This window comes from Cladophialophora psammophila (assembly GCF_000585535.1).
Source record: "Cladophialophora psammophila CBS 110553 chromosome Unknown aczJe-supercont1.13, whole genome shotgun sequence".
Classification (NCBI taxonomy): domain Eukaryota; kingdom Fungi; phylum Ascomycota; class Eurotiomycetes; order Chaetothyriales; family Herpotrichiellaceae; genus Cladophialophora; species Cladophialophora psammophila.
This window is the reverse complement of record NW_006912934.1, coordinates 276,441-303,626: the sequence shown is the minus strand read 5'-3', so window position 1 is coordinate 303,626 and position 27,186 is coordinate 276,441. Positions and strand designations below refer to the sequence as shown.

Sequence of the window (27,186 nt, the reverse complement as noted above, 5' to 3'; positions counted from 1 at the left end):
GTCCAATCTAACTTTCTCCATCGCTAATAGCCCTGCGCATATCGTATCAGCCCATTATTTCATTTTCGTGACTGCCTTCCCCGATTGAACTCGACCGTCTCACCCAGCAAAAGGGTATCTTGAGTATCTAAAGTACCGAAGAGATGGCGTTCGGCGGTACGCCGCGAGGTGGCCGTGGTGGTGGACGAGGAGGTCCGCCTAGGGGAGGCGCAAGAGGCGGACGAGGTGGTGGAAGAGGTGAGAGACAACCCCGCCTGCGACTCAATTTGCAGATTCCCACCCTCGAAACACGGCGCGAACAGGATCATTAACGAGTCTTGTCACTCTACAGGCGGCGGTCCAGGCGGGCGAGGTGGGAGAGGCGGTGGCCGAGGCGGTCCAGCCAGAGGAGGAAGAGGTGGTGGTAGAGGTGGTGCGAAGCCCGGGATCAAGGGTGGAGCGAAGGTCATAATTGTACGTCCTCTCTCTCTCTATGGACCACACCAGAATGCTCTTCGGTACCACTGAAGAAGAGATGGAAAGACACACATAACTGACCCAAAAAATCCCATTCTCGCAACAGGAACCTCACCGACACCCCGGCGTCTTCGTCGCACGCGGCGGTAAAGAGGACCTCCTCGTAACCAAGAACCTCACACCGGGCGAAAGCGTCTACGGCGAAAAGCGCATCAGTGTCGACTCGCCCAACACAAACAGCGCAGACGGAGATGCTCCGGCTCTCAAGACAGAATACAGAGTTTGGAACCCTTTCCGCTCGAAGTTGGCCGCGGGTATCTTGGGAGGGTTGGACGACATTTACATCCGGCCAGGTGCTTCGGTGCTGTACCTGGGTGCCGCATCAGGCACTTCAGTTTCGCACGTCGCAGACATTGTCGGCCCTACCGGCCGCGTGTACGCGGTCGAATTCTCCCACAGATCTGGAAGAGATCTCATCACCATGGCAACACACCGCACCAACGTGATCCCCATCATCGAAGATGCTCGCCACCCCTTACGTTATCGCATGCTCGTGGGCATGGTGGACGTTATCTTTGCGGACGTGGCGCAGCCAGATCAAGCACGTATCGTCGGCCTTAACGCGCATTTATTCCTCAAGGTCGGCGGAGGCGTCTTGGTCAGTATCAAGGCGAACTGCATCGACTCGACGGCCAAGCCCGAGGTGGTGTTTACGAATGAAGTGAAGAAGATGAGGGAGGAAAGGATCAAGCCAAAGGAGCAATTGACACTGGGTACGTATTCCATCTCACCCCCCTTTTTTTGGGCTGCTTCATCTGTCCCCACCGTATCCTGTGTCGTCAAACAAGGTTTCCTTTACTTCCTTCGGGAAGGTGATATTCGGCCTCGAAAGGACCAATATTACTTACCATCCACGAGGTGAGCAACACCCATGCTGATGCTTTGTGTTTCTTTTCTGCACAGAGCCTTTCGAGCGAGACCACTGCATCGTTGCCGGAATCTATCAGCACACCGCACAGTAAATCGCCTTGCATGTTTATTGCGGTGGGCGGTGGGCGGTGGGCGGACGGGGATGGATAATGTGAAAATGGTAATACCTAAGGTGTTGGTGTGCCTTTCCCCCCAAAAAGAAAAAGGAATACTAGAGACCTGCTGTGACCTGCAAAGGGCGTCGAAGATTGTTGAGAAGTGCATGAGCTGCTACTGCACCGCCGCCACCACCACCACCACCACCACCATGAGCTTTATCCCATGTGCCGCGCGGGCATCAACAGGCCAAAAAGACACGAGGACGAGGGCGTTCACCGGCGTTCATGTATTCTCATGTCTCATGTCTCATGTGTCGAAGAAAATTGGAAAAGGGGGGAGCAAACAGGGAATCTGTCGTGCGAAAACGCGTTAACGCACGGGAATAACTCTCGAGGCAATCAATACATAGGATGCATTACGTACGCTACACCGTCTGCCGGGCCATTCGAATCGCTTAGTGAGTTCCTTACTCTGCTGGAGCCTTGCTCCGAGCACTTCTTTCCTTGATGGCTGCTGTGGTGCTCGTTTCCTGGTCTCGAAAAAATAGCGCGAAAAATCAAACCGTCGTAAAAAGATCATCGGGTTTGATCTTCCTCCCTCTGACACTGGCGGCTCCAGAGTAATCTTTTCTACTGACGCACGTGGAACCGAGACAGTCGGCTGGACGTATTGCTTTGATCTGATATCACCTCAGGCTCGACCGACTGCATGCGGGTTCTTCATTTCTCTGCTCGTCCTCTTCCCTTTACTTGAGCCGCCTTCTTCGTCGTGATCATGTTCCTCCTCACTGGTCCGTGCAGTTTCGATCTCTTGTTCTGGGTCTGGGGTCACCGTGGAACCCCAAGCCTTTTTCAGTATTCGTGAGTTGTATACCTATCGGTGGCATACATGCCATATAAGATACAACATTGAAAGACCTGTCAGCGTCACCCACTCGCCGTCCGGTACCTTAGACGGCATGTGATCCACGTCCCTCCCTGCTCGGCTTTTTCTTTCTTCGCGCCCTTCGAGTCCTGCTCCATGAAGAGTCCAATTGTCCAATCCGGCTCCCCTCCTCCCCCCAATATACAGGACGCGCGAGTTGGTGATCAGTAACATGGGCAGGTGGAATTGACAGCATCTCACTCAATGCTGCTGCCAGCCGGAGCTGATCGTACACAACGCGAGACGGAAAACAGGAAGATGCGAATGCTCCGTGAGGACTCCCTCGGCTGCTTGTGCGGTGTATTGGAGCCGTCGTTAACGAGACAATGCAGCGCTTTTCATGCGGAAATCTCTCAAGGTCTCCTCTTTCGGGAGTTGGCGACTTTGGTCGCTCAAGCAAAAAGAAGAAGGGATACGGCATATTGCGAAACGAGACTTCAACCTCTCCACTCAGCGCGGTTCGCAGTTCAAACCTTGACGTAGGCTACACCGAGCAAAATTAGTGATTTGCAGTTTCCCATACCAAACATAGGGCTATTCTGGTGAAACAGGGAAAGGTGCGTGGAAGGGGCCACAACTTACTAGCATCTATCTGCTTCACTTGTGGCAAAGCCAACCTCACTTTATTCCTATATACCGCCGGCCCCTGCAATTGCAAGGGGTTCATCTCGAAGTATACCGTCTCCAAGTTCTCCTTGTCTCGCAACTCGCTCTCTACCTCTCGGAAGTCACTCAGTTGGTTTGCACTCGCCCACAACTCTTCCAGTTCTGTCAGATGAGAAATGTTTTCCAAGTGCGAGATTTGGTTGTTTGAGATGTCCAGGACGCGGAGCTTTTTGTTGTTGGAGAGGGCATCGGCGGGGACGGAAGAAATCGCGTTGTGCGACACGTAGAGTTCCTCTAGGTTAGTCAGGTCTGAAAGACCGCCTAGTGATGTGAGGCGGTTGGATTTCAGGTCGAGCAGCCTTAGATTTCTGAGAGGAGAGAGGTTCTTGATCTCGGTGATCTTGTTCTTGCCCAGCCAGAGTTCCTGTAATTGAGTCAAGGTGTCGAGGTTTTCGATCTCACGCAGGCGGTTCGCAGCCAGCTCGATCATGGTCAGGTTCGAGAGACCCTCGAGGTTTTCGATCTTGGAGATTCTGTTCTGGACAAAGTACAGTTCAGTCAGCGTGTGGAGGTGGTTGACGTGTTTGATATGCTTGATCTTGTTGAAGGACAAGTCGAGTGATTTGAGACATTTCATGTCCTCGAGCCCTTTGAGGTGCGAGATGAGGTTGTCGTAGAAATCTAACTCTTCAAGGGTGTCTCGCACGTTGTCGGGGAGGACGATGTCAGTAATGACATTCTGGCGCAGGCACAGTCTTTTCAGTTTTGTGAAACGCTCGAGTCTCAAGGCCGGAACGGAAGATATGCGGCAATGGACCAGGTCGACGTCCTCGGAATCGAGAGGGTAATCATCTAGCAGGTCCTCGTCTGCTTCAATTTGCTCGACGGGAGGGGCATCGGCGTCTGAGTAGTCTGGGTCGGAGAGGATTTCGGGGTTGGTCAAGACGGCGTTGCGAGGAGGCATGCGCAGTTTGCCATCCCAGCCATTGCTGTTGACCAGGGGCGCCGAGGGAGAAGAGTGGTGTTCCCCGGACCCGGGAGGCGGAAGTTCAATGTGGGCGTGTTTGTCCTCTTCACTGCCGTCAATTTTAGGCTGGGGGTTGCTTGGAGGGGCAGGAACCTGATCCTGGTCTTGATTCGTCATGGCGACGTGCAGATGCTTTGTATCTGTAGAGAGGAGGGGGTGCAAAGGGAGCCCAGACGCTGTATTCCAGAGCCAGGGGAGAGATGTAGCAAGGGAAGCAGGCAGCCAAAGTGGATGGTGCCTGGCAGATGATGTCGAGTGGTGGTCAGGACCAAGGCGAGGGTAACGAGGGTTGGCCACACGATGCAAGATCGGGAGATCGTCATATTATTATGTGACAAAAGGTCTCAGAAAAAGTGTATCTTGCATGCGGATTGCTAACAACATTTTCCATCCAGTCTTTCCAGGTACGTTTGTCAAGTCCACAAAAGGCAACCTGCGGCGAGAGTCGCATCACTCTACACTCGATTGTAGACCAAGTCCTGGAGAATGTCGCTGGCTCTCATTCAAAGACAAAGGGGGTTCAAGGACAAGGGCGAGGCGTAGCAACCAAAGCAGAAAAACGCATTGTATCAGCTTCTTCTTCCCAAGCTGGTATCCGGAGAAGGGAAACAGATGGCTCTGTTGTCACAGACAAAGCAAGTCCTAGTGTCCCGGTGTTGAACGATTCTCTGCCTTCTTCATGCTTGAATGGGATATTATACATCGAAGATACCAGTGACCCAATGCTTTTATCTCTCCGTCCGAACACCGTCGTCAGCCGCTGTTCTAATACATTCATGAGAATCGCTTTGTGATCTTTGCAATGACTGTCGACACAATTAGCATTGACATGCCTCGTAGGAGGCCGTAGACCCGGTGCATGCTGGCGTGGACTTACGGTGCAATGCCACAACGCTGAAAATAAAGCCCAAGCTCAAGAACATGACAACCATTGGATCCACCTTCAACCCAGGGCTCTCATCGGTATATAATCTCAACATGGTCCCTGAGGAACCACCCGCGCCTGCCGCACGTGTCGAGGTTGGTCTGGCGTTCTTGACTGACTCTTTGTGATCGGCGGCCGCACGACGACGGATAGCCGATCGAGGACCGCCCGGAGGGGAGCCGGCGCGTGCAATAGAAGAGGATCCGCTGGCTTTCTGGGTAGATGGGGTTGAATCGGGGCCTGACTCAGGGCCTGAGGTCATGGGAGATGCTGGTCTCGCTGAAGCCTGGAAGAGACCGTCAGTCGGTTTCTCAGTTTGACAAAAGTAAGTGCGCAAAGTAGGTCATTAGACGAGTGTTGACCTCGTCCTGTGGGAAAGGAGAAAGAGGATTTCATACCATGGTTGTAAGTGTATGGCACCACCACTAGGGAGACGGGTCGAAAATGCGAGAATACGGTACGGGCTGTACTGGTTGCAACAGAAGCGACGAGGAGAGCAGATCCAGGACCAAAGAGGGTCAATTGAAGTCGCGCGAGTCGTGGGTGAGGGAGTGAGGGAGTGAGTGAGTGACTTAGAGGAAGTAGAAAGTGGCTGCGACTTGGTAACGAATTAGTTGTGGACACTTTTGCGAAACCGAAATTCTGGGGAAATTCGAGACACGAGCCACGAGCAGCAGTACTGTAGCAGCTTGTACATAGGAGGGACCAGCAAAGGACGAGGTACGAGGTACTTGGGACGGAGGATTCCTCTGTCTCTTCCCCTGGCGCTTGGCAATCAATGCTGGGCACTCGCCATCATTCATCGCGGTTCACTCTCAGTGCAACCCTCACTCACCTCTCACTTCTGTGACTTCCATGCATGTACAACAACCATTGCAATGCTCTCTGCTCCCCCTCTCGTCATTTTCCTCTATCACTCGTCCCCGTACTCCGTAGTTCTTTCTGTTCAATGCTCACACTAGAGGCACCTAGGAGTAAGGTAGGTACGGACATGATCCAGTCAACGACATGCATTGTGAGTACCCATACAGGTCTTCCAGTTACCTGTATTCTGTAGGGAGCACCTTCCTCAGTGAACAATGCGAGGACCCGGCGTCCGTTCGCTACGAGTCCTCTACAACATCATTCGAGCTGTGCCTCATTAAGAAGAATCAGGCCTAGGGCTGAATCCCGCTCCCCACCTCAGCTTACTACTGACTACTAGTTGCTAACCTGAGACCTGAGCTGCTGACAGCAAACAGCGCAGGCAGTACTCGCTGCTCCGTACAGTGCTTTGTATTTATTGTGTTTGTTATTCACTGCAACTGCGTCCCGAACCCAAGTCACGCTCCAACCTTCCATGTCACTGGCGACTTGAGCCTAGGACCTTTCCTCTTCGACCACCATGTTTCCCGCCAACTTCCTCCAGACTGTCCTTCACAGCTTGCTCTTCTCTTCCACACACTCTTCTGATCCACAGCCCGACAGGATGCTTGCAACACCCTCTCTTCAAGTGGCTGCCTCGCTCGGCGCCATTCTGAGCTCCGCGGCTGCAGCTGCGACGGCAACGCCTACACCCGCATCCCGTGGCTTATTGGTGGACGCGGCGCCCGGAACGCCTCAACCCTATGTGCTGCCAAATCTGCAGGGCCACGCTGTGGATTTCGGGGGCTTGATTATCCGCACTCTGGTCCCCAACACCACGTCTTCAGGCGCCTTTTCGCTTGTCGGAGTGAACTCAGGCCCAGCACCTCTCAACCTCATCCATTATCACAAAGAGATCGAGGCGTTCTACACCCTCAAGGGCAGTGTGCAAGTCTTCCACAATGCCGATACCGGTCGTGAATTGCGTGCCAATGACTTTGTCTTCCTCGCCCCTGGCAACAACCATACCTATCGTCCCAATGATCTCGACTTTCAGCTCACCCTAGGGATGGCTCCTGGGGGAATTGATCGGTTCTTTGCCGCTGCTGGTCTTCCTTACAACTCCACCGCCCCCTTCGACCCACAAGATGCCTCGCAGCTCAATGTGACCAAAGTTCTGGGCCTGATGCCTCAGTACAACATTGTCCCCGAACCCTTCAACACCATCAATCTCGACTGGACAAATGGCACTACTGCCGATGGCTTAGACACCTGGCATGTCGCCGACCAAGCTTTGCCGGATGATCCCACAAAAGCCTACTTTGTCTCCAGCAACCGCGGTCCCAAATACCTCCATCGGAGCTCTGGCCAGGTCGTCGCCCAGCTCGCGTCTGGCAATCAGACCAACAACGAGCTCAGCGTCGCCAGCATCGCCATCAAGCCGAACAACAAGCAGTCGCAGCTCCAGTTCAATGTCGACCAGGCGTTCCAAGTCACAGAGGGTCAACTGCACCTCGAAATCGATGGTGAAACAGTACAATTGATCTTTGGCGATCTGGCCTTCATTCCCAAGGGCACCTGTTTCAGCTATTGGTCGACCGTGGGCTTCACTAAAATGGTCAACTGGGCGGCAGGCTCAGGGCTGGCCGACAGTCTGATTTCTGAGGCTGAGGCATGGGAATATGGAGTTTGGCCTGCTTGAGTCAATTCTGAGGGCGTCGATATGTGGTCAATAGTGCGAACGTGGGGATCAATCGGGCGTTCACGAGGCCGACGCGGGTTCCGCATCTGTATGCAATACTTTGACATAGCGAGTAAGAAGACATTACTGCGAATGGCAGCGACGTGATATTGTCCATTTTTATCATATAACTGTGTGCTCTTTGGGGGGGCGGGGAAGGAATGCAAGCTAGCACGTTCGGTGCTCTGCCGTCCTCTCCTTTGTGAGCTGATTGATTGATTTCCGCGGGAAAAATTGTGCGCGTCTATCGTCCAAAGTACTTCAGCTCCAGATACCTCGCCGGGGTGTACACGACCGCCGTGACCACAAAGGCAAACTCGTTGGCGACATCGCCACCATAATCACCGATCAACTTGCCCAGGGGCCCCGTGTACCATGTCTCAACCATGCCCATGCACCATGCAACGATCCCCAATCCGAAGGCCGTGAAGGCGGCGATGCCATGGGGTAACCTAGAAGGGTCGTTCCATGCGTCGAGGTCGTAGTTTGCGAAATTGCGGCGGCGGAAGAAGACGTGTTCGGAGAACAAGATCACAAAGTACGAGGTGCACCAGTATCCCAAAAGGGAGAGGAAGTTGACCAAGTAAGTGTTGAGTTTCTCGCGGCCGCCGAGCGCGAGGGCCAGGATGGCGGCGAAGCACGCAAAGGTCCAGATGAAGCGCGGCACGCGGGCAAAGGGGCGCGCGAACTGCTGGCACGAAATCGCGGCTGAGTAGATGGAGATGACGTTCGTGTTGATGCCAGACAGCACGAGCAGCACGAGCAGGAACTTGGCGAACCCGCGCGGGTGCAGCATGTCCTGGATCAGGAAGCCCAATCCCTGGTTCTCGTACGCGTCCTGCCACGTGGGCTTGTTGTTGAGGGCCGAGGCCACCACTGCGCCCGCGACCATGCCGATCGACGTCGGGATGCTGATGCCAAACGTCGTCATCAGGAAGACCTTGACCCGCGACACTGTGGCAGGGTAGTGCACGTAGTAGTCGGACGCCATGGTGCACCAGGAGGCGGAGGAGCCGTAGACGATGGCGACGAGCGAGAGGGCGGTTCCCGAGAGTGTGGCGCCGTGCAGCGACGACGGGGTCGTGTTGTCGGCGTATCTGCCCGTCTCGCCGAAGATGATCATGAAGATGACGAAGAAGATGAGCCAGGCGTAGCGCTCGTAGACCAGGATGGCGTTGAGCCCGACAAAGGAGATGGCCAGGGCCACAATGGCGAGAATGACGATTCCCACAGCCAGAGAAACGTGCCCGTCGGCCACGGCGTTGAGAGCCAATCCACCCGTGATGCACGACACAGCGGCCCAGCCGATCTGTTGGACCGTGTTCAGCGCGGCAATAATCTTGTTCGGCCACCATCCGAAGCTGTATCGCGAGACACTGATCTGCCTCAGCCCCGTTGCAGCACCGAACGTTGCGCAGTAGCCAGTGACGGCTCCTCCCAGGACAGAGGCCAAGATGTAGATGGGGATAGATTGCTTGAGACTCAATCCGAATTCCCACCCCAAAAAGCCCGTGGCAAAGCAGGACGTGTTCATGGTCCCGCTGGCCCACAGGAGGGCCATGGTGAGCTGCTCATGCCAGGGCACGGGTTTCTTGTCCTCGGCACGCTTGCGGTCAATGGCCTCGCTCTCGACGCCCAATTTCTCGTCCATGCGGGCTTCGAGCCGGCGCAGCTTGGAGAGGATGCCATTGTCTTGGTGAACGACAGTGTTGTTGTACAGCTGGGACTCGTCTGACGCCGGGCCGGATATGGTGTCGAAGCCCTTCTCGCCGTCAAAGGCCTTGCTGGGTATGGCCGTCGTGGGCGGGAACCCCTTCTCCTCGTCGATGGTCATTTGGCACGCTCCTTTGGTCTCTCTTGAGCGAGGAAGGAAGAAGGTGACCGCCACAGAGGAGTCGCGTGAGATTTGGGATTGAGATTGCGGGGGAAGAGGCCCGTCGCCATGGCCACTGCGGTCGTATTTATCTTGTCACTGAGTGGCATTTCCCATGCCACGTTCCGGCGGGGGTTGTAATGGGTGTTTGTGCCGCATCCACCTGCCCAATCTTGCTAATCCCACGGCGTATCACTTCCAGACCGTCTTCGATTCGCCTGTGAAAAACTCTGCAGATAGGGCCAACAGCTGCCATTGGGCTGCCGTTGGAAGGACCACCAGGAAGTGCTATCTGGGGCGATCCTCCAAGCTGACAACCCCAAAGGGCAAGGTAGTATTCGGCATTGTGCTCGTGGGTGCCAGATGGCGAGGACGGCTCTAGGCGTGAAGCTTGTAGCCCGCGGCTTGAGTGTTTTGAGGTTCGCGGCGGGTCTGTGGGACTGTGGACGTCAAGCATTTTGCTTGTATCGGCTCCCCGGAAGCTTGGTACGGGATCCGTTTCTTCGTGGTGCTAGGATGCTGGGTCACCCGGAATTGTAGTCTAATTGATGAATTAATTCCAGATTCAAGTCTTCGCAATGGATGGCAATTTAGTTGATGGAGGTGAAGTCTGCGCAGGCAGCTCTTGGCAGCTGTGGCGCACCCACAATACATTTGACCACGACACCGGCACCGCCAGACCAGTGCTGTGTTTGAAAGGCTAAAGGCTCAACGTACGAACGGAGGGACCGAGGGCTACAAATGAATACGTGAACTGTCATGTGAAAGGCCACCAGGACTGTTGCTTTCAGTTGCTAAGCAGCATTTGCCCAGCCAAAGCCCCATTTTCGACCGTGCGGCTGAACTGGCGCCTGGAGAGGGCTTCGTAACACCGCAGCAGATTCTCAGCCATTTACACCTACGCGGCGAATCATGTCTATGGCAACACGAGCGAGGCACGCGAGATTGCCCAGCTGAAGGTGCACGTCTCTGGATTCCCAGTCAGCATCAGCTCCCGTATCGCATGCAGCAGCGTGTGACCTCGGGGGTGGATGCTTACGGCATCCCCCGGATTCCACGGTCGATGGAAACGAGCTATAAATTGAGCTGTTGTCGTGTGCTCATTTTCCTAAAGAACAAAAGTGTCACTAGAAAGATCTCTCGACCGACCTTTCCTTGTCCGAATTTTTGAAGAAAAAAAAGAGAGTTAAGAAAACGAACTGTCTTCCTCAGGACCACAATGGTAATGAATCCCAAGCCTTTAGACAGCTGCTGCGTCAGTGGGAAGCCTCTAAACTCACAGTCCGTTCCAGCCTCACGATTCCCCGATCCTTTACCTCATCCGACATGGCGAGAAACCTCCAAAGCAGCCCGACGGCGAAGACGGGCCAGGTCTCTCTGCCCAAGGGATCGACCGCGCCCAGGGCCTCGTGCAGGTCTTCGGTCGCAGCAGCCAGTATGACATCGGGTACATCATCGCCCAGAAACCCCACAAACGTACGTAGCGTGATGTGATTTATCCCAGCCGATCAGTCCATCCATTCATCCATCCCCAGCCTGATGCTTCCTCTACCCTTCCAAATTAGGACGAGGCTGAGGGCTTGGTTGCTTGCTTCTGTTACACTGAGAAAATGACTCTTTCAACTCGGCGCGGCAGATGACAAAGAGACCCGCCCGTACTTGACGGTGACGCCGCTGGCAGAGTCCCTCAAGCCGTATGGCGTCCCCTTCAACTCCACCATCGACCGGGACGACGTCGACAAGGTGGCGGACGCCGTTCACGATTACATCAAAGGTAAAGGCGACTTTGTCGGCAAGGGAAACGTCCTCATCTGCTGGGAACACGACACATTGGAGAAGGTCGCCAAGGCCATAGGAGTCGAGGATGTGCCCGATTATCCGGGCTCTCGGTGAGAAAGAAGAATCTCAAACTTCCTCTTCCCTCCCTTTAATTCCCAGGAACACGGCCTGAGTGCGTTTACTTTGCTTTCTAACTGGTTCGAAACCCAGATTCGACCTCATCTGGACGATCGAGCCGCCGTACAAGAAGATCGACAGCATCACCTCCGAAAATGTACCAGGGCTCGATGATAACAATCCATCAATTCCGTCATGAGAGCGGGAAAGATGAAAGGTTGCTTTTAATGGCATGGCCCCGTTTGCGAAGAATGCATGGGGTGAGAGAGAGGGAGGACTGAAGTTAGTTGCTCGAGACAGTTTGAATATGTGATGCAGCCTCCCTTTTTTGTGTGGCACCCTTTTGCCAGTCTTGCAGTTTTGAGAGGACAGACAGTGTGAAGGGACAATTTTGAGTTTTTCCAGACACGGCTGGGAAGGAAAAGGGGATAATATAATACTCCGTATGTAGCTGTAGGGTCAAGTCACGTGAATCGCAGCCTTATTCATTCTATTAGGGGGGGCCCTTTGACCTGCGAACGGCTATTTGGCTAACCTAAAGCTTTTGATATATGCCTAGGTCGAGTGACAGCGAACAAGGTGGGGATTGTTGTCTCTTTCTCCTTCGTATAAAGGTTGTTGTAGGAGAGAAGCGATGGTTGGTCCAGTGGCGTAAAACTCGCACGTGTCCCTCATATTCCTCGAGACCTTGCGCACGGGAGAACTCAACGAAGGGTGAGTCTCCCCTAGTTGTCGTTTCTCCTTTGCGGTAACGGTACCAGTCAGTTATTTCAACCATGTCACCAGGGTCAGGGCTCGCTCACCGTCCATTTCTTTTCTCTTGCTTCCACTTCCATCGTCTTTCGACTAGTGAGGCTCGACACCTCGTGACGTCACGAATCTTTGCAGCAGCATCGCCCCTTGGCATGACCGAACTTGTTTGTTCTTTGGGCGCCCAGGATTGGTGTCGGTGGCTGGCAAAAGAAACACCATATCGCACGGGGAAGCGGAAGACACCAAATCTCGCCTCCATTGACTGGTCCGCACTTGAGTGACCGTGAAAGCTCTAATGCAACGAGGCCCACTCCTGAGGCCCTTTGTTCTTGACTAAGACATACATTTCCACCTCCCTCTCATGGAGAAGGATAAGCCAGCGAGAGAGAACCAAGTAAACTCTGGGGAAGGGGACCATGACATGCATTAGGATGAGAAAGACAAGCCTCCCCGAATGCTCGGGAATCGGAACTGGATCTTCGACATTGAGCTGGGCGTGATCAGCTCGATGGGCACTGTGGTCACCTGCACTCTCTCCCCAGCCTGACAGCTACCCCGCTGCAGCTTGTCTTCTGCTCCAGGTTGATACGGCTCGCCGACCTCGAGGTGATAGGTGCGCGAAGGCCATATCGTGCTCAGGGCAAGAGCGCTGATGTAGTCGCCGACGCCGTTGAAGTCGTATCTGAAACTGAAGTGCTGGTGCGGGTGGAGGAATTTGAAATGGAACCAGAGCCTGTCGTCGTCGGTGTTTTTCATCCGGAGGTCAACCTGCTCTGCGTAGAATACATCCAAGGCGAAAGAGAAGGCGACATTACCCTGAGTGTCTCGAAGAGTGAGTCTGGGAAGGCCTGCGGGGAGAGAATGGTTGTAGTCCCGCCACGACACGATGGGCTTTGTTGAGTTGATCAATATCGCCCCTTGCAGCTTTGAAGTGAGTCCCAGAGTCAAAAAGCAGGGCCCCTCATAGTTCTTTTCCGTTGACATGGTGACGCACGACATTTCAAACTGTGCGTGCACAATGAGTGTCGACATGGTAATCGTAAATAGTTCGCTATGGTGGGGCAAGGCTTCGGTGTAAAAACGCCCAGCAAACGCTTTAGGTGGGAATTTTGGTTAAGTGAGATCGGACGTACACGGTATTAGAGAATGCTATTAGAAGAATGGAAAAGGCCCAGAAAGTATCGGCTCATGGGAAAAGGTTTCTTGCTTCTTGTGCCGAGTATGTAGCGAATGCGCCGTCCCTGGACCACCTACCTCGATGCATGTCCTAACCAGCACGTGCCTCCTTGGCACCCCTGCCCACTTCTCGCATCCATCAGGCTGAGGCTCGACAGTTCATGTATCCCACGCCTTTGCATCTCCTCTTTACTGTTGGACTATTCTGCTTTATATACTATTACCTGAGTCTGTGAGATTTGAAGTGGCTATATACAGAAACAAACCAAAGGGTTGCCGAGGATATGGCAGAAGGTAACGACGACAATTGACTGACGGCAACATGAACCACCAGGCTAAACCAACGGAAAGATTATATATATATCTGGTCATTGCGAGTGTGCCATCAAGAACTCGATCACGCTCTTGTGGCCCCGCTTGTAGGCTAAATCAAGGGCTGTAAGCCCTTGCTGATCACAGGGAGACTCGAGATCGACCCCTCGTGTGTTCAATGCCTTCAGCACATTCAGGCAACCATTCTTCGCTGCCCATGACAACAGCGTTCGGCCAGAAGGGAGGGTATAAGCACAGTTGACCCCTTCTTCGATCAATAACGAGACCATCGATGAGTCACAGTGGTCTGTTGCCAATCCCAGCAGCCTGGAGCCGAATTCAGGATCAGGATGAGCAGCCGACAGGTGCTGCAAAAGAAGACGAGCTGCATCGACATTGCCGTTGCTCACGGTTTTCGATAAAGGGCATTCGCCCGACTTGCAGGGAATGTCCAAATCGGCACCCTTCTCAAGTAAGACCTTTAGAATGGTGGTTCTGCCGTAAGCCGCTGCCCACCAGACGGCAGTACAACCATTCTGGTCCTGCATGTTGATATTGACCTGGTATTCCAGCAAGACCCCCACTAGACTTTCGTATCCGTATTCGCAAGCAAAGGACAGTGGACTTCTCCCTCGATAACCTTGGCAATCGACATCAGCTCCTTGGTCCAACAGACACTGCGCAATTGTTTCGTTTCCGTTCATGACGGCTGATAGAAGCGGAGTACGCCCATTATGATCTCCGCGATTTAATTGGGTAGGTGTGCAGAGAACCGACACTGCTTCTGCCAAACCTTTCTTGACCGCAAGCAGTAATGGTGTATATCCGTCCAAATCCTCCACGTCAGGGTTCGCATGGTGTTTAAGCAGGAGCCTTACTAGCTCCATGTTGCCGTTGGCCGTGGCCACAAGAAGCGCCGTTTGCTGCTTATAGTCCTTTAGATTAGCATCCGCGCCTTGTTCGAGAAGAAGTTCGACCCCAACGAAATAAGCAGCAGACACTGCCCATAGAAGTGGACTCTTGCCCTCCAAATCGGTTGCGTTGGGGTTTGCGCCAGCGGCGAGTAGAGATCCTGCAGCATCTAGCTTTCGATGCATAATAGCCAACCAGAGGGCAGTCTGACCCAGTGAGTTCCGGTGCTCTTGACCCACGCCGCTCTTCATCAACTGTTTCATCACATCGACGTTGTTACCTCTGGCTGCCCAGAACAATGCTGATTGTCGTAATGAGTCTTGAGATTTAGGGTCTGCGCCCTTTTCAAGGAGTAGGTCGACCATACGAGCGTGCCCGTGTTCAGCTGCCCACATCAGTGGTGTCTTTCCCTTTTTGTCACTCAAATTTAGGTCGGCATGCTTTTCGATGAGCAGGCGGACACCGTCTAAATATCCACTCTCCGCTGCAAATGATAAAGCCGTGCGGCCTTCAAATTCCACAGTATCCACTTCGGCACCTAGGTTGATCAAAGACCTCATCATATCCACAAGTCCCCGTTGAGCAGTGGCAATGAGAGGGGTAATTCCCCTTGAACCTCGACCATTGGGGTCACAATTCTTCTTCTGAAGCAGTACTTCGGCAATGGATTGGCAATTCACCGAAAGGACGTAGGCGATGGGGGTTTCGCCGGTGGTCTCTGTGAACTTCTGCGGGCTGATCCCGGCATTTGCAAATTTGAGGGCGACTGAGAAACTTCTCCGATGCAAGGCGTGCAACAACGCTAGCGCTCGTCGGCTACCATCATGTGCGAATTGATCAAGTTTCAGCATAAGGTCGATGATGTCAGTTAAGTCGTGGAGCGTCGCCCATTCTAGTAGGGACTGATCTTCAGACAACCTCCTGCTTGGTTGTGCGCCATTTTCAAGCAGCTTTCGGATAATTCTGTAAGACTGTCCTAGAACCCAATCACCAATAAAGGAGAGTGTTGACCTTCCTTGCTTGTTTCGTATGTTGGGATTTGCGCCTTTGGATAGGAGGAAATCGACCGAAACTTCGTCAGCTCTTGCCGAAGCCGAGAACAATGCTGTACGGCCGAGTTGATCTTGCAAATTGAGATCTGCTCCGTGTTTGATTAAGATCTCCGCCACCTGCAGGTGACTGTAGCCCGAAGCCCACCACAATGACGAACGCCGTTCGGAATCAAAAGCGTTGACATCGGCGCCGTGCCTGATGAAGGAGCTCACCGCTTCGGCATGTCCATTCTTTGCCGCCCAGATAAGAGGAGTGCATCCCTCGGTATCTCTAGGATCAATAGTCCCATGTGCTTCGTTGTCAGCCACGGCATCTATGACGTGACATAGATCATAATAACCGGCCACGTGCAGTAAATGTGCTTCCGGTCGAAGAGCACAAGCACGCAAATCCAGGGAGCAAAGTAAAAGCCATTGCTTCAAACGAGTTCGAGCGGGCCATTGGAGGTATGTCACAAGGCCTCGCTGTAATCTGCCATCGAGGTCGGCTTTCTTCAGATGCAAGGGCCACCTGGACACAACATACTGAAGGAGGGGATATTCAGTTGTTGAATTTCGTGGTTCCTCCACAGAGAGCCGAAGTATTTCGTCGGCGAGGATGTAATGCATGCAGCATCTGAAAATGAGCTCATGGGCTTGTGATAGCGCGGAGTCAAGTCCGGAACGTGATCGCTCTTGGCCGATAGATTGCTCGAGATCCTGAAGGCCTCGCTGCAGAAAGTAGTCCTTGACGGACTGATGAATGCATTGAACGATGTAGCTTCCTTCAACAACCTCGATAAGGCCACCGGATAGAGCTTTGATCAACCTTTTCATCTGGTCGTCTGTCTCCGGGAATGTTTCTGGATTCGTCCACGCGGCGAGAGTTCTCGGTGGTGCCAACGGGTCAAAGGCCAGCGCATACCGCAGCTGGTTCAGGGAAAGCGGCTCCTCGGTCAGGCATACCCACTGGAAAAGACGCAGTGCGTCCGTCCTATCCTCTGGCGGTATTTTCACCAATGCTTCCTTGTATATTTGTCCAAGCTCTGGAGAGCTATTTTGAATTTCCCTGCATATTTTTTCCAAGCCATAGCCACGGCGCCCTTTGCGCTTTGCTTGTTCGAGGATGAGAGCCGTCCACAAAAAATTCCCAGCTGCCTTGTGCAAGATTGCGTATTCAAGATCTTTACGCGAACGCGGGTTGTTGAAGACCAACGCGAGACCACCTTGCACAAATCTAGAAATGTCGTCCGAATTCTGATTTTCGACGCAGATCTCAGGGGCACCAAATAGGTCCATAACAGGATAGTGGCGGCAAGTTATGCATACGCTTATTGATGAACGACCCTCCAGAGTTGGAGTCGTCAGGCTCCAAAGTTCCGATGAGAGCTTTCTTGCCGTCTCTTCGCCGCATTCGTCCAAGGCATCTATGAAAATTTTGATAGAGTGCCTAGTATATTGTTTTGCTCGAGTATTGAGGAAGTCGAACAATCCTTTTTCATGCCACGTCCAAGCATGTCCATATTTCCCCTGGTTTTGTTCCTTCAACACGAAACTGTTTGCTAACTCGGTCAGTAGAATCTTCGCTTTTGTCAGTATCTGATGCAGAATAGATCGATATAGCCCGGCCGGGGATTTCTGCATCTCTGTGCCACGCCCGTGGATGAAAAATGAAGCCACAATAACGCTCTCATCTCTTTGCTTTTCGACCGCGCTTACCAGCGTGTCAAGAAGGACTGATTTCCCGGCACCGGGGGAGCCTGTTATCCAAAGTAGACCGTGATTCTGTGCAGCCCATTTCTGATAATCCGAGTGTTCTGTCAGCCAGGAGCAGGTTCCCTCAGCCGCACGATCGATGTTGTCTCTGCGACCGCCCATTTCCCTAAACCACAGCGACTTGAGACATTCTTTCCAAAACCATTAGCAAGGTACTACCTTGGAGACGGAACGCTTACCTGATTCGGCTGCGGCTGAAGAATACCCTTTCGCGGACAGGGGCCCGGTGTTGGAAGTAGAGGCTGAACCTTCTTGAAAGGAGAGCCCTTGGCTAGATTGAGTATTGTCGCCCTCACTGCTGCTACGAGTCCTGTCGGCCATGGCTGTTCGGAGGGAAGGCACCGGGTGGATAATCAATAAGAGCTCTTTCGCATAAGCAGCGGCGGTGGCAGCTGCATACTCCTGCCATTGCTTGTTTTTGTGTGAATCCGAGTAGTCACAAATACCTCGAATAACCAAGCAGTCAAAGTAGTTCATCAAACCAGCAGCCTCCATCTCAAAGCACAGAACGTCCAATTCTGCACTCAAACGCTCCCTCATAATCGCATCTCGGATGACTTGGCTACCTGATGCAATCAAGCCATAATGTATGACCGGGTACGTTTCGGTGCGCAGTGGCCGATCGACAAGGTTACCGCGGTCACAAGCTTCGCAGAGTCCGCTTTCTGAGCTTTGGTGGGCGTATGAGGGTACAAACAATTCATCTTTATCCATGCTTGGATAAATGCAAGCCTTCCACCGGCGTGGGTTCCTCCGAACAACATCCTCGAGAATGGCACTAATCTGGGAACCTCCCTGGCTGCGGTGCTCGGCCTCTAGGCTGGATACCGCACTCAACAACACGTCGGGAGGACGATTGAGTGAGCCAGTTCGGACGAAGCGTCCTTGATGGAGGGTTTTCCCAAAATCGTATTGGACCACGCCGCCGAATTGCCCGGTTGGACGGCTCACCACGACATCTCCCAAACGAATGTCATGCTGTGTTGTGGGGACGCCACCACCGACTCCGACGAGAAGGATGAACTGAAGAGAGGGGAAGGTGCCGCGCATCGGTATTGCTACAGAAGCTGCCGATACAGGACCAATGACTCCTTGAGGTAGACATGCGATGACCACATTATGTGGACCTATTCGGCCCAAGATATAGTTATTGGGATCGTAGCTTGGTTGTTGGATAGGGCCATGCCTCTCATCAAGCATGTCCAGGGCGGCAGCCTCCTCCAATGGAAGTGCAGAGATCCACCCTACATGATAGTCGTCTGCTGACATGTTGCATAGTACGGCAAATCAGTCGTAATAATTGTACAGTGCAAGCTGCTGGAGCATAGGCAGTCGTCCTCGTCAGCCTAGCGCGATGTCGTTGGTTCGGTTCTTCCGTCTGCTAAACGGGCGCCAAATCTGGAACATTGTCAAGGCCCTATGCAGTCAACTATGGGACGACCAAGGCGTAAGTAGGATGGGAGTTGAGATTAGGACGAGTTTTGTTGCATCTCCACATGGCGGCACAGTCGAGGACGATAAAATGGTCATGTGGAAGTGTGCTGAGGCTTGGGCTGGACAAGGGCTGGAGTTGGCTGGAGCAGCTGGAGTTGGTGAGGCTGTGCAAACATTCAAAATACACCAAGCCTCCTTCACTCCCCAGGTGAGGTCACATGAGATCACGTGGCTGTCCACCCTCGAAAGAACCGAAAACAATCTTGGAACCTGAAAATGCATTCTCGATACCCAGTACTCGGCACCAATCCATGCTTCCCCCAGAGTCGACCCAGCGAGGCTCTCCTGAGAACACGGTTGACTTGATCTGTCTTCTCGGAACGAACATGGCCCGAAAGCAACCGAAGCGCCGCCACCACTATAGTGGGGGAAATGCCAGAAGAGGAAATCTCGCGGCGGTCACACCCAAGAAAGCGCCGACGTCAGTGGGGTTTGAGCGGCCGGGATAATAACCAAAAGGTAGCGCGAGCGGTACTTGTAAGTTGCTCCATAACAATTCTCTGTGCGATGAGCGTGTCCGACAGAGAGTTCCGAGTATATAACCTACCTGTACAAACCCGCGTCGGCGGTGTCTTTCGGAGGACCACTCCTCCGTGAAGTGCTGGAACCGGTCGAATCAAACCTCCTTCTCTCGTACCCCTCATTGTCCATTTTTCTTTCTTGGATACTCAAGATAGTCCTGCCTGCGATGTCGACCTCTAACGGCCATGTTGGTAAGACTGCCGGCGTCGTGAATGATACCTCTACCTCAATCAAAGACTCCTCGGAGATCCAACCCACAAAATCCAACATTGGCGTCTTCACAAACCCGAAACATGACCTTTGGGTGGCCGAAACGTCCCCAACCCTTGCAGAAGTCCAAGACGGGAAAGACCTAAGAGAAGGAGAAGTCTACATTGGCATCAAAAGCACAGGGATATGCGGCTCAGATGTCCACTTCTGGCACGCAGGGTGTATAGGTCCCATGATTGTCACGGACAACCACATTCTGGGCCATGAATCTGCAGGCATCATACTATCCGTCCATCCTAGTGTGACAAATTTGAAACCTGGTGATAGAGTGGCCATTGAGCCGAATATTCCATGTTTTAAATGCGAGCCGTGCTTGACGGGAAGGTACAATGGGTGTGAGAACGTGGAGTTTCTCTCCACGCCGCCCATTGACGGCTTATTGAGGAGATACGTCAAACACCCCGCCGTGTGGTGTCACAAGATCGGGAACATGAGCTATGAGAATGGCAGCCTGCTGGAACCTCTTTCTGTGGCGTTGGCAGGGATGGATCGCGCTGGCGTTAGGCTGGGAGACCCCGTGCTGGTATGTGGTGCTGGACCGATTGGTTTGGTTACGTTGTTGTGCTGTGCGGCTGCGGGTGCATGTCCCCTCCTGATCACCGACATCGATGCCGGACGGTTAAAATTTGCAAAATCCCTGGTGCCACGAGTCACGACATTCCAGGTCCCCATGGGGGTATCTGCGGAACAATGTGCCGAGCAAATCGTCTCCGCAATGGGAGGTATTCGACCTCGTGTGGCGATGGAATGCACCGGCGTTGAATCGAGCGTCAACTCGGCAATCTGGTCGGTCAAGTTCGGCGGCAAAGTCTTCGTGATCGGCGTCGGCAAGAACGAGATGATGATCCCCTTCATGAGGCTGTCCACGCAAGAGATCGACCTCCAGTATCAATATCGGTACAGCAATACGTGGCCAAAAGCGATCAGGCTGGTGGAAAGCGGTGTGATTTCTCTGGAGAAATTGGTCACGCATCGGTTCAACATGAGTGATGCAGTGGCCGCCTTCCAGACGGCGAGTGATCCAAAGAGCGGAGCCATCAAGGTCCAGATCAAGAACGACGATAGCTTATGAGTTGGGGGAGGCTGGAAAGGAGAGACCGGAGATATAACGCATATGGCATGTCAACCGCATTGAAATACTGGTAGATGGGCAGGGGTGCTGTGATGGAGCATATGCTCTTCGATAGACTGTAGCATAAGTTGCTTTGTTCCCATCTCACCGGGCGCCCGTGTCCTCTATATATGATGCCTACCTGGTCCCAAAATTCTCCCTCGACTCAATTCACTTCGTGACCAACTACTGCATGACGCCCTTGAGATCCTCACCCTTGATCCAGCTCGCAAGAGCCCGACCCTGCTGCTCGTACCAGCTATGCATGGTCTCCTCCTCGACATAGCCCATATGCGGACTGAGCAGGACGCGACTCCTCCCGTTGTGGCCCCAATAGCCGCTCCTCCGCCAGGGCGTGTCCTTAGGGAGAGGCTCCGTCTCGAAGACATCGAGCGCGACACCTCGAATGCTGCCCTTTTCGAGGGCTTCGACGAGCGCGGTCTCGTCGACGAGCGGTCCGCGCGACGTGTTCACCAAGAAAGCGGACTTTTTCATCGCTGCCAGCTCTTGGGCGCCGACGATGCCCCTGCTGCGTTCGGAAAGGACGTAGTGCACGCTCAGCACGTCGGCCTGTGCGAAGAGGTCGGCCTTGGACGATGCGACGCGGAAACTGCCCGCTGGAAGACCGCGTGAGGATGCGGCTTCGTCGGCCTTTTCTTGCGTCAATGAGCTTGACCAGGCGAGCACTTTCATCCCGAACCCCAGCATGCCTGTCACGGCGCACTGCGTGCCCAGCTTGCCGAGACCGAGCAGCCCGAGCGTCTTGCCCGCCAGCCCGGCCGTCAGGTGCGTCTGCCAGCCGCCGGACGCGGCGTTGGGGTCTTCCACCCGCGAAGACGTCGATGGCGACGAGTTCTTGATGACGGTGTCGCCGTGGACGACATCCTTTGCGAACCCCAGGATCAGCGCCCATGTGATCTCGTTGGTCGCATCATAGCCCTTGACGGCGTTCGGTTTGGGGGTCGTGCCCACAACCGTGATGCCCAGATCCTTGCACGCCGCCAGATCGATGGCCGCGTTCTTCATCGCCGTGGTGAGAAGCAGTTTCAGGTTTGGGAGCTGCTCGAGCACGGAGCGCGAAAAGAGCGTGCGTTCGCGCATGGACGAGATGATCGTGTACGGTTTCAGCCTCTCGACCAGTTTGGCGTGCTCGTCGGGAATCCGTGCATTGAGCGTGCTCGGGAATGTGTCGATTTGAACTTGCCCCTGTAGGGGTTGGAAGTGAGACAGCGCGATGGAGGCGTAGTCGTCGAGGATGGCAAGTTTGAGCGGACCGGAAGAAGAAGACATGGTGGTCGTCGATGCTGATACTTGCTGTGATGTATTGCCGGGTCCTAGTCGAGCAATAGTATTCGGCCGGGATTGCGCGAAGATTTTGGCGGTGGTTGTCAGTCTGTGGACCGCTCTGGCCGTGAGTCTCATGTAGATCCCACGAGGTGTCGCATCTGTTCCACAAATCGAAGCGAGAGATCAGAAAAAGGGAAAGAACTTCTCAAGATCGGGATATATATCAATCTCAATCCTGGGAGATGGATGGCGGTTCAAGGAGGCGTGTTGTGGCATGTTTGTGTGTTGTGGTCGGGCATTCTCCGCTGAGGAGAGAAAAGCAAATGCCGATGTCGCTCTCGAGGGAAAGGCTCGCGTGCCGTGCCTCATAACCGTATAGAGCCTTGCCCTGATTACAAATGCCAAATGCCCAAATGCCGTGAATGGCGACGAGCGGTGACTTGTTTGGAGAAGTTACATACTTCATTGGCTAGGTAAGGCAAAGGGCAAGGGAGGGTTTAGGGATGAAAGAAAGAGCACAGGCATTAGAAAAGGATCCAGAGAGTCCGACGAATACAGCGGACTTGTAGAGGAAGCCTCTTGCCTTGCATATCAAAATGTGCCATGGGCCCGACCGTCGCTTAGCAAGTCTGGCTCCATGCCGGACAAGGCTCAACAAAGCATCCTCACGTAGGAGTTAGTTTCAGCTATCCAGTGCATGCATCCAAATGGTTCGTTGTCGTCGTTACCTTCTTGCCCACGTAGGTCAATGCCGCCACGACCAACGCATCAACCCCAATCGTCAAAGTCGGCTGCACAACTGGCGCAAAAAACGGACTATGGTTGACGGGGATCTTGTGCTCCTCGCCCTTCTTGACCATCTCATCATACATGCCCGCGTCATGCCCGCCAAAGAACCAGAAGCAGTACGGTTTTCCAATGCTGGATCCCAGGATGCCGAAATCTTCACTCCCTAGCACGTTCTTGAGGTTCGGGTCATGATTGTCCTCGCCAAAGTACGCGGTGAAAGACTTGTTGATTTCGCCTGCCACCTCGGCGTCGTTGATGGTTAGGGGAAACGAAGAAGTCGGTTCGATGAGAGGTTCCTTGGGACAATCGCCCGCCAGACACTCGGCTTTGATGATTCTCTTGACTGAGGCGAGGACCCGTTCGCGCCATTCCACGCTCACGCTGCGGATGTTGATCTTCAGCACGGCTTCGTCGGAGATGACGTTCTCGGTACTCCCCGCTTGCAATGCGCCCACGGTGACCACGGCGGTCTCGTCGGGGGGCACTTCCCGAGAGCGGATTGTCTGTAAGCGCACGACAATATGCGACGCGATGACGACGGGGTCGATTGTGCGATGGGGCATGCTGCCGTGCCCGCCACTCCCGTAGATTGTCACCTTGAAACTGTCTGCCGCCGACATGACTGGTCCTGCCCGTGTGGCCGTCTTGCCCGCCTGGAGAGGAAACACGTGTTGACCGAGTACAACGTCAGGAATAGGACAGGCGTGTCTGTCGGCGGAGTAGAGCCCGTCATCTACCATCGCGCGGGCGCCACACCCTCTTTCTTCGGCAGGCTGGAAGAGGAAGACGATGGTCCCAGACCAGGTAGACCGGGCGGCGATGAGTGTCTCTGCGGCGGCCAACAAAGACGTGATGTGGAAATCATGCCCGCAAGCGTGCATGACGGGCTTGATGATCCCGTCCGTGTCACGCATCGTCTTCGTACTGGCGTATGGTAGACCAGTCTTCTCCTGGACAGGAAGGGCGTCGATATCAGCCCGTAAGAGAATCGTCTTGCCGGGACCATTCTTCAAGATGGCGATCTGGCCGTGCCCGCCTATCCCGGTGCGTATGTCAAGGTCGTCTGAGAGTTTCTTGAGATGCTGGGTGATCAAAGAGGCCGTTTCTTTCTCTTGCGTAGAGAGTTCTCCGTTGGCATGGCAATGTTTGTAAAGCTCTTGATACCGAGTCAGATCAGGGCGGTATTTCTCGACAATGGAGGCGAAAGAGGAGGAAGATCTGAGAGCCATTGATTCACCCATGACCGGACGTGTGCTTGCAGAGGTAAGCAGCTTTTACTGAGGCCCTGTTGCGGGTAATGGAACAAACAAGGAGAATACATCATCTCAAATATTGAAGACACTCAGTTCATGACAGTTCGTGGCACCAATTCTCCGCACTATCGTCGATCAAGGAGAAGTCCGCTGTCCACAAACAGACCCTTGACCAGCCTCGGTATCTGTAACCCTTGGAGTGCTTGGAGCCCTCGGAGCCCTCAGTTGGCGATGCTTCGAATTGTATAATATCATCCTCCTCGTCCTTCCATCCTCCCACGGGTCTCACATAGAATATATGGGCATCAGAACCTCCCTCATCAATGGCCATCATCGCACTTACGCAAGCCCCTGTTCAGCCTCAATCGCCCGAACAGTCTTAGTCCTCACTCTTCGAGTGGCTCGAACACTTCTCACAACTCGACTCTTGACGCTCGATGCCTTCTCCCGCAGACTTGATGACCGGCTGACGGACGCCTGAGTGGTCTTTCTGGGGCCTTTCTTCTCAATCAGCGCGGTGGAAGATGAAGTGGACACAACTCTTCGCTTGACCGTCTTGCTCCTAGCACTCGCAACAAGCGTCTTGAGTTTCGATGGACGTCTGGAGAGACCTTTCCCGACCGTCGCACTAGTCTTTCGCGTCACGGCCTTCTTCATGAGTTTCGTCTTTCGCACCTTGACGGAACTGGTGGATTGTGAGCGACCTAAGACCTTCCTCTTAGGTGCAGTAGCAACCTTAGTCTTCTTAGTGATTCGACTGGCACTCTCTTCTATAACGTCTGCTATCTTTCTTTTTGCACCTGCCAGCTTGCTGCGACCCTTGTTTTTCTCCTCCTCGGGGTTCTTCAGTTTCCGCTCTTCCTTGGATCTTGGTCCTAACACTCCGCGGCACTTTTCGGATCCGCATCGGCATTCTTGCACGTTCTTCTGAGAATAGGGATCGAAGTTGTAGTCATAACTGAGTTCTTCTCCGGTCATGATACCCCGATCGCCAGCGAAGAGGGCCATTCGGGGCTTGCCGTTGACCGTCCATTTTTCCATCCTGCAATTTGGTTCGCAAGAATGATTGACAAATCGTGCTATGGATCCTCGAGTAGCATCAATGATCATGTTCTGATCAAAGAGCATCAAATAATAGCACTGCCCTGCGTTAGTTTCGAAGGTCAATCCATCCACTGATTCCCTTACCTCATTATTCTTATACATGGTCTTCATGCGGCGCTCGCATTCCTCCTGAGTAATAATCTCTCCCGTATATTCCACGATGATCTGATTGGGGTCAAAGGTACGATTGCTCCGTACCCCGTAGCCCCTGTCCTCCGTCTTAATCACCTCAACGCCAATGTTATACTTGCCTCCTTTCTTGACTCGTTGCCGGAGGCCTTCAAATGCGCGATTCCCACACAGCTGGGCCTCGAGGTTGCAGTTTCGTTCATCACATTCATAGTACATATATCGATTCATGCAGTTCTGATCGCAGCCCGTCTCGCGCTTGCACCCACAGCTCGAATGTTCCTCATATTTCGACACTCGCCACGTTTGCGCTGCATCGCCGACAAAGACGTTTTTGTTGACTTTTCTCCACTCGTCGGGCTTCGGTTGGCCGGCTGGGACTGGAGAAAAGACGTCGAAAGGTAGCTTGAAGTCCCGACCTTGCTGCAATAGACGCTCACCACCGAACATCGGTAGGGGCAAGACTGAGTTTTCCTTCACCGGTTCCGAAGGAGCTAGGCTCGTACGTTTGCTCCTTCCTTTGGCAGGACGCATATCCACTAGCCTGGGCTGACCAGCGTAGAGCCCTGAGGCAAGCCACCTCTTTTCCCGCCGTCGAGTAGGAGGCGTTTGTTCGACAAGCTCCTCAGAGGGCGTATCAGCCTCGCTGACGCGTCTCTTCTTCGAACTGGGTTCCCGAGAAGCAGACTCATCGCCTCCCATGCTTTTTGACCGTGTCGCGGTGCACAAATCGGATGTTCTATCCTTCCTCTTTCCAAGCACACTGTTGGCAATGCTCGCCACGACCTCTCCCGCTTTATCTAGGACTGGCATCCGGGACGACCTTCTCCTCGACAATTTCTCTGCGGCCTTCCGTCGTCCCTCCCACATTTTGTTGTTCTCGGCCATTTTTGCCTTCTTCGCGGCCGCCTTCTCTGCTCGTAGACGCTGTACCTCTACGTCTTGCGCAGTCTCTGTCGATTGCTTAAGCGCCTTCGCTGCGGTGTTCTTCCCACCCAGTAAATCCTCCTTACTTTGTTTAGTAAACACTTCACTCACATTCCATGGCAAATCCAACGCAGCAATGCCTTCTTTGACTAGTGTTGACTGACTCGCATTTTCCATGTTAACCAAGGTTTCGCCGCTGACAGTCCTCGCTTTGAGGTCCTCGTTCTCCACATCCTCCACAAGACCATTCTGGCTCTGTTTCTTGGTAAGCCGCGAACTAACGCGTCGTGCTCGGCCTTTTGGCACCTCGTTCATAGTTACATCCCGGGCATCCTGGAGGGACACGTCGAGGGAGCTCTCGGAGGGGGTGGGGAGTTGTTGTCGAACGGGTCTGGTGGTCACCACGACTGCATCCGTGTCACAGTCGGAAGATGTAGAGCTTGCAGAGCGCGGCAGCACAGGCCGAGATTCTGGCGAGGCAATGGTTTGGCGGTAAACATTGTCGACCCGTGTCCGGTAGAAGTTGAGGAGCGTCTGACGGAAACGCATTGTGTAATCACAAGCTGGAGCCCGGCTCCGAAGCGTGGCAGAGTAGCTGAGTGGACGCGTCGACTGTCGTCGATTGAACCGTGTGCTGTGTTGGAAGGAAGATATCGACTCGTGGGAAAGGGGGTACAAGATGAGATACGCGTGGACAGACTGAGACGGGGAGGGGTGTAGCAAACGAGAGGCTGGGCTGGCAAAGGGATGCAGGATGCAAGATGCAAGATTGGGAAATCAATCAAACGTGCCAACTCGGTTGATACTAGCAGATATTAGATAGGGGAGGAGCCTCGCCTGTCAGCCAATTGCAGCCCCGGCACCACCGCATAAACAACAACAACAACATTCCAAACATCCCCCAATCTAATATGCATTTGACGCTAGGCCACTCAGCCACTCTAAGACACTTTGGCCGCGATCTGTTCCAAGTTCCTTGTTATCATGCTAACACGAGCTTGGGTTGGGTGGCACCTGAAA

The 27,186-nt window shown here is 53.6% G+C and overlaps 12 protein-coding genes across 12 annotated transcripts; 4 read left to right on the top strand and 8 right to left on the bottom strand.

The window, feature by feature from the left end:
- Positions 1–143: 143 nt before the first annotated feature.
- A1O5_08218 (uncharacterized protein) lies at positions 144–1,378 on the top strand (the record flags this gene model as incomplete). Its single annotated transcript, XM_007748802.1, has 3 exons — positions 144–237; positions 332–453; positions 563–1,378. 3 exons carry the CDS (start codon positions 144–146, stop codon positions 1,376–1,378), a joined length of 1,032 nt encoding a protein of 343 aa, XP_007746992.1.
- Positions 1,379–2,908: 1,530 nt separating this feature from the next.
- Positions 2,909–4,159, bottom strand: A1O5_08217 (adenylate cyclase; the record flags this gene model as incomplete). The annotated part of the gene is made up of 1 exon (XM_007748801.1): positions 2,909–4,159. The coding sequence occupies one exon, from the start codon at positions 4,157–4,159 to the stop codon at positions 2,909–2,911; it is 1,251 nt and encodes a 416-aa protein (XP_007746991.1).
- A 657-nt stretch (positions 4,160–4,816) lies between these two features.
- On the bottom strand, positions 4,817–5,229 carry A1O5_08216 (uncharacterized protein; the record flags this gene model as incomplete). Its single annotated transcript, XM_007748800.1, has 2 exons — positions 4,817–4,848; positions 4,920–5,229. The coding sequence occupies 2 exons, from the start codon at positions 5,227–5,229 to the stop codon at positions 4,817–4,819; spliced, it is 342 nt and encodes a 113-aa protein (XP_007746990.1).
- A 1,122-nt stretch (positions 5,230–6,351) lies between these two features.
- A1O5_08215 (uncharacterized protein) lies at positions 6,352–7,512 on the top strand (the record flags this gene model as incomplete). Its single annotated transcript, XM_007748799.1, has 1 exon — positions 6,352–7,512. One exon carries the CDS (start codon positions 6,352–6,354, stop codon positions 7,510–7,512), a length of 1,161 nt encoding a protein of 386 aa, XP_007746989.1.
- A 283-nt stretch (positions 7,513–7,795) lies between these two features.
- A1O5_08214 (uncharacterized protein) lies at positions 7,796–9,385 on the bottom strand (the record flags this gene model as incomplete). Its single annotated transcript, XM_007748798.1, has 1 exon — positions 7,796–9,385. One exon carries the CDS (start codon positions 9,383–9,385, stop codon positions 7,796–7,798), a length of 1,590 nt encoding a protein of 529 aa, XP_007746988.1.
- A 1,258-nt stretch (positions 9,386–10,643) lies between these two features.
- A1O5_08213 (uncharacterized protein) lies at positions 10,644–11,519 on the top strand (the record flags this gene model as incomplete). Its single annotated transcript, XM_007748797.1, has 4 exons — positions 10,644–10,679; positions 10,717–10,900; positions 11,061–11,313; positions 11,414–11,519. The coding sequence occupies 4 exons, from the start codon at positions 10,644–10,646 to the stop codon at positions 11,517–11,519; spliced, it is 579 nt and encodes a 192-aa protein (XP_007746987.1).
- A 980-nt stretch (positions 11,520–12,499) lies between these two features.
- A1O5_08212 (uncharacterized protein) lies at positions 12,500–13,057 on the bottom strand (the record flags this gene model as incomplete). The annotated part of the gene is made up of 1 exon (XM_007748796.1): positions 12,500–13,057. The coding sequence occupies one exon, from the start codon at positions 13,055–13,057 to the stop codon at positions 12,500–12,502; it is 558 nt and encodes a 185-aa protein (XP_007746986.1).
- Positions 13,058–13,617: 560 nt separating this feature from the next.
- Positions 13,618–18,549, bottom strand: A1O5_08211 (uncharacterized protein; the record flags this gene model as incomplete). The annotated part of the gene is made up of 2 exons (XM_007748795.1): positions 13,618–17,411; positions 17,460–18,549. The coding sequence occupies 2 exons, from the start codon at positions 18,547–18,549 to the stop codon at positions 13,618–13,620; spliced, it is 4,884 nt and encodes a 1,627-aa protein (XP_007746985.1).
- Positions 18,550–19,462: 913 nt separating this feature from the next.
- On the top strand, positions 19,463–20,638 carry A1O5_08210 (L-iditol 2-dehydrogenase; the record flags this gene model as incomplete). The annotated part of the gene is made up of 1 exon (XM_007748794.1): positions 19,463–20,638. One exon carries the CDS (start codon positions 19,463–19,465, stop codon positions 20,636–20,638), a length of 1,176 nt encoding a protein of 391 aa, XP_007746984.1.
- A 225-nt stretch (positions 20,639–20,863) lies between these two features.
- A1O5_08209 (uncharacterized protein) lies at positions 20,864–21,967 on the bottom strand (the record flags this gene model as incomplete). Its single annotated transcript, XM_007748793.1, has 1 exon — positions 20,864–21,967. The coding sequence occupies one exon, from the start codon at positions 21,965–21,967 to the stop codon at positions 20,864–20,866; it is 1,104 nt and encodes a 367-aa protein (XP_007746983.1).
- Positions 21,968–22,650: 683 nt separating this feature from the next.
- On the bottom strand, positions 22,651–23,994 carry A1O5_08208 (hippurate hydrolase; the record flags this gene model as incomplete). The annotated part of the gene is made up of 1 exon (XM_007748792.1): positions 22,651–23,994. The coding sequence occupies one exon, from the start codon at positions 23,992–23,994 to the stop codon at positions 22,651–22,653; it is 1,344 nt and encodes a 447-aa protein (XP_007746982.1).
- A 351-nt stretch (positions 23,995–24,345) lies between these two features.
- On the bottom strand, positions 24,346–26,715 carry A1O5_08207 (histone-lysine N-methyltransferase ASH1L; the record flags this gene model as incomplete). The annotated part of the gene is made up of 2 exons (XM_007748791.1): positions 24,346–25,146; positions 25,195–26,715. The coding sequence occupies 2 exons, from the start codon at positions 26,713–26,715 to the stop codon at positions 24,346–24,348; spliced, it is 2,322 nt and encodes a 773-aa protein (XP_007746981.1).
- Positions 26,716–27,186: the final 471 nt, after the last annotated feature.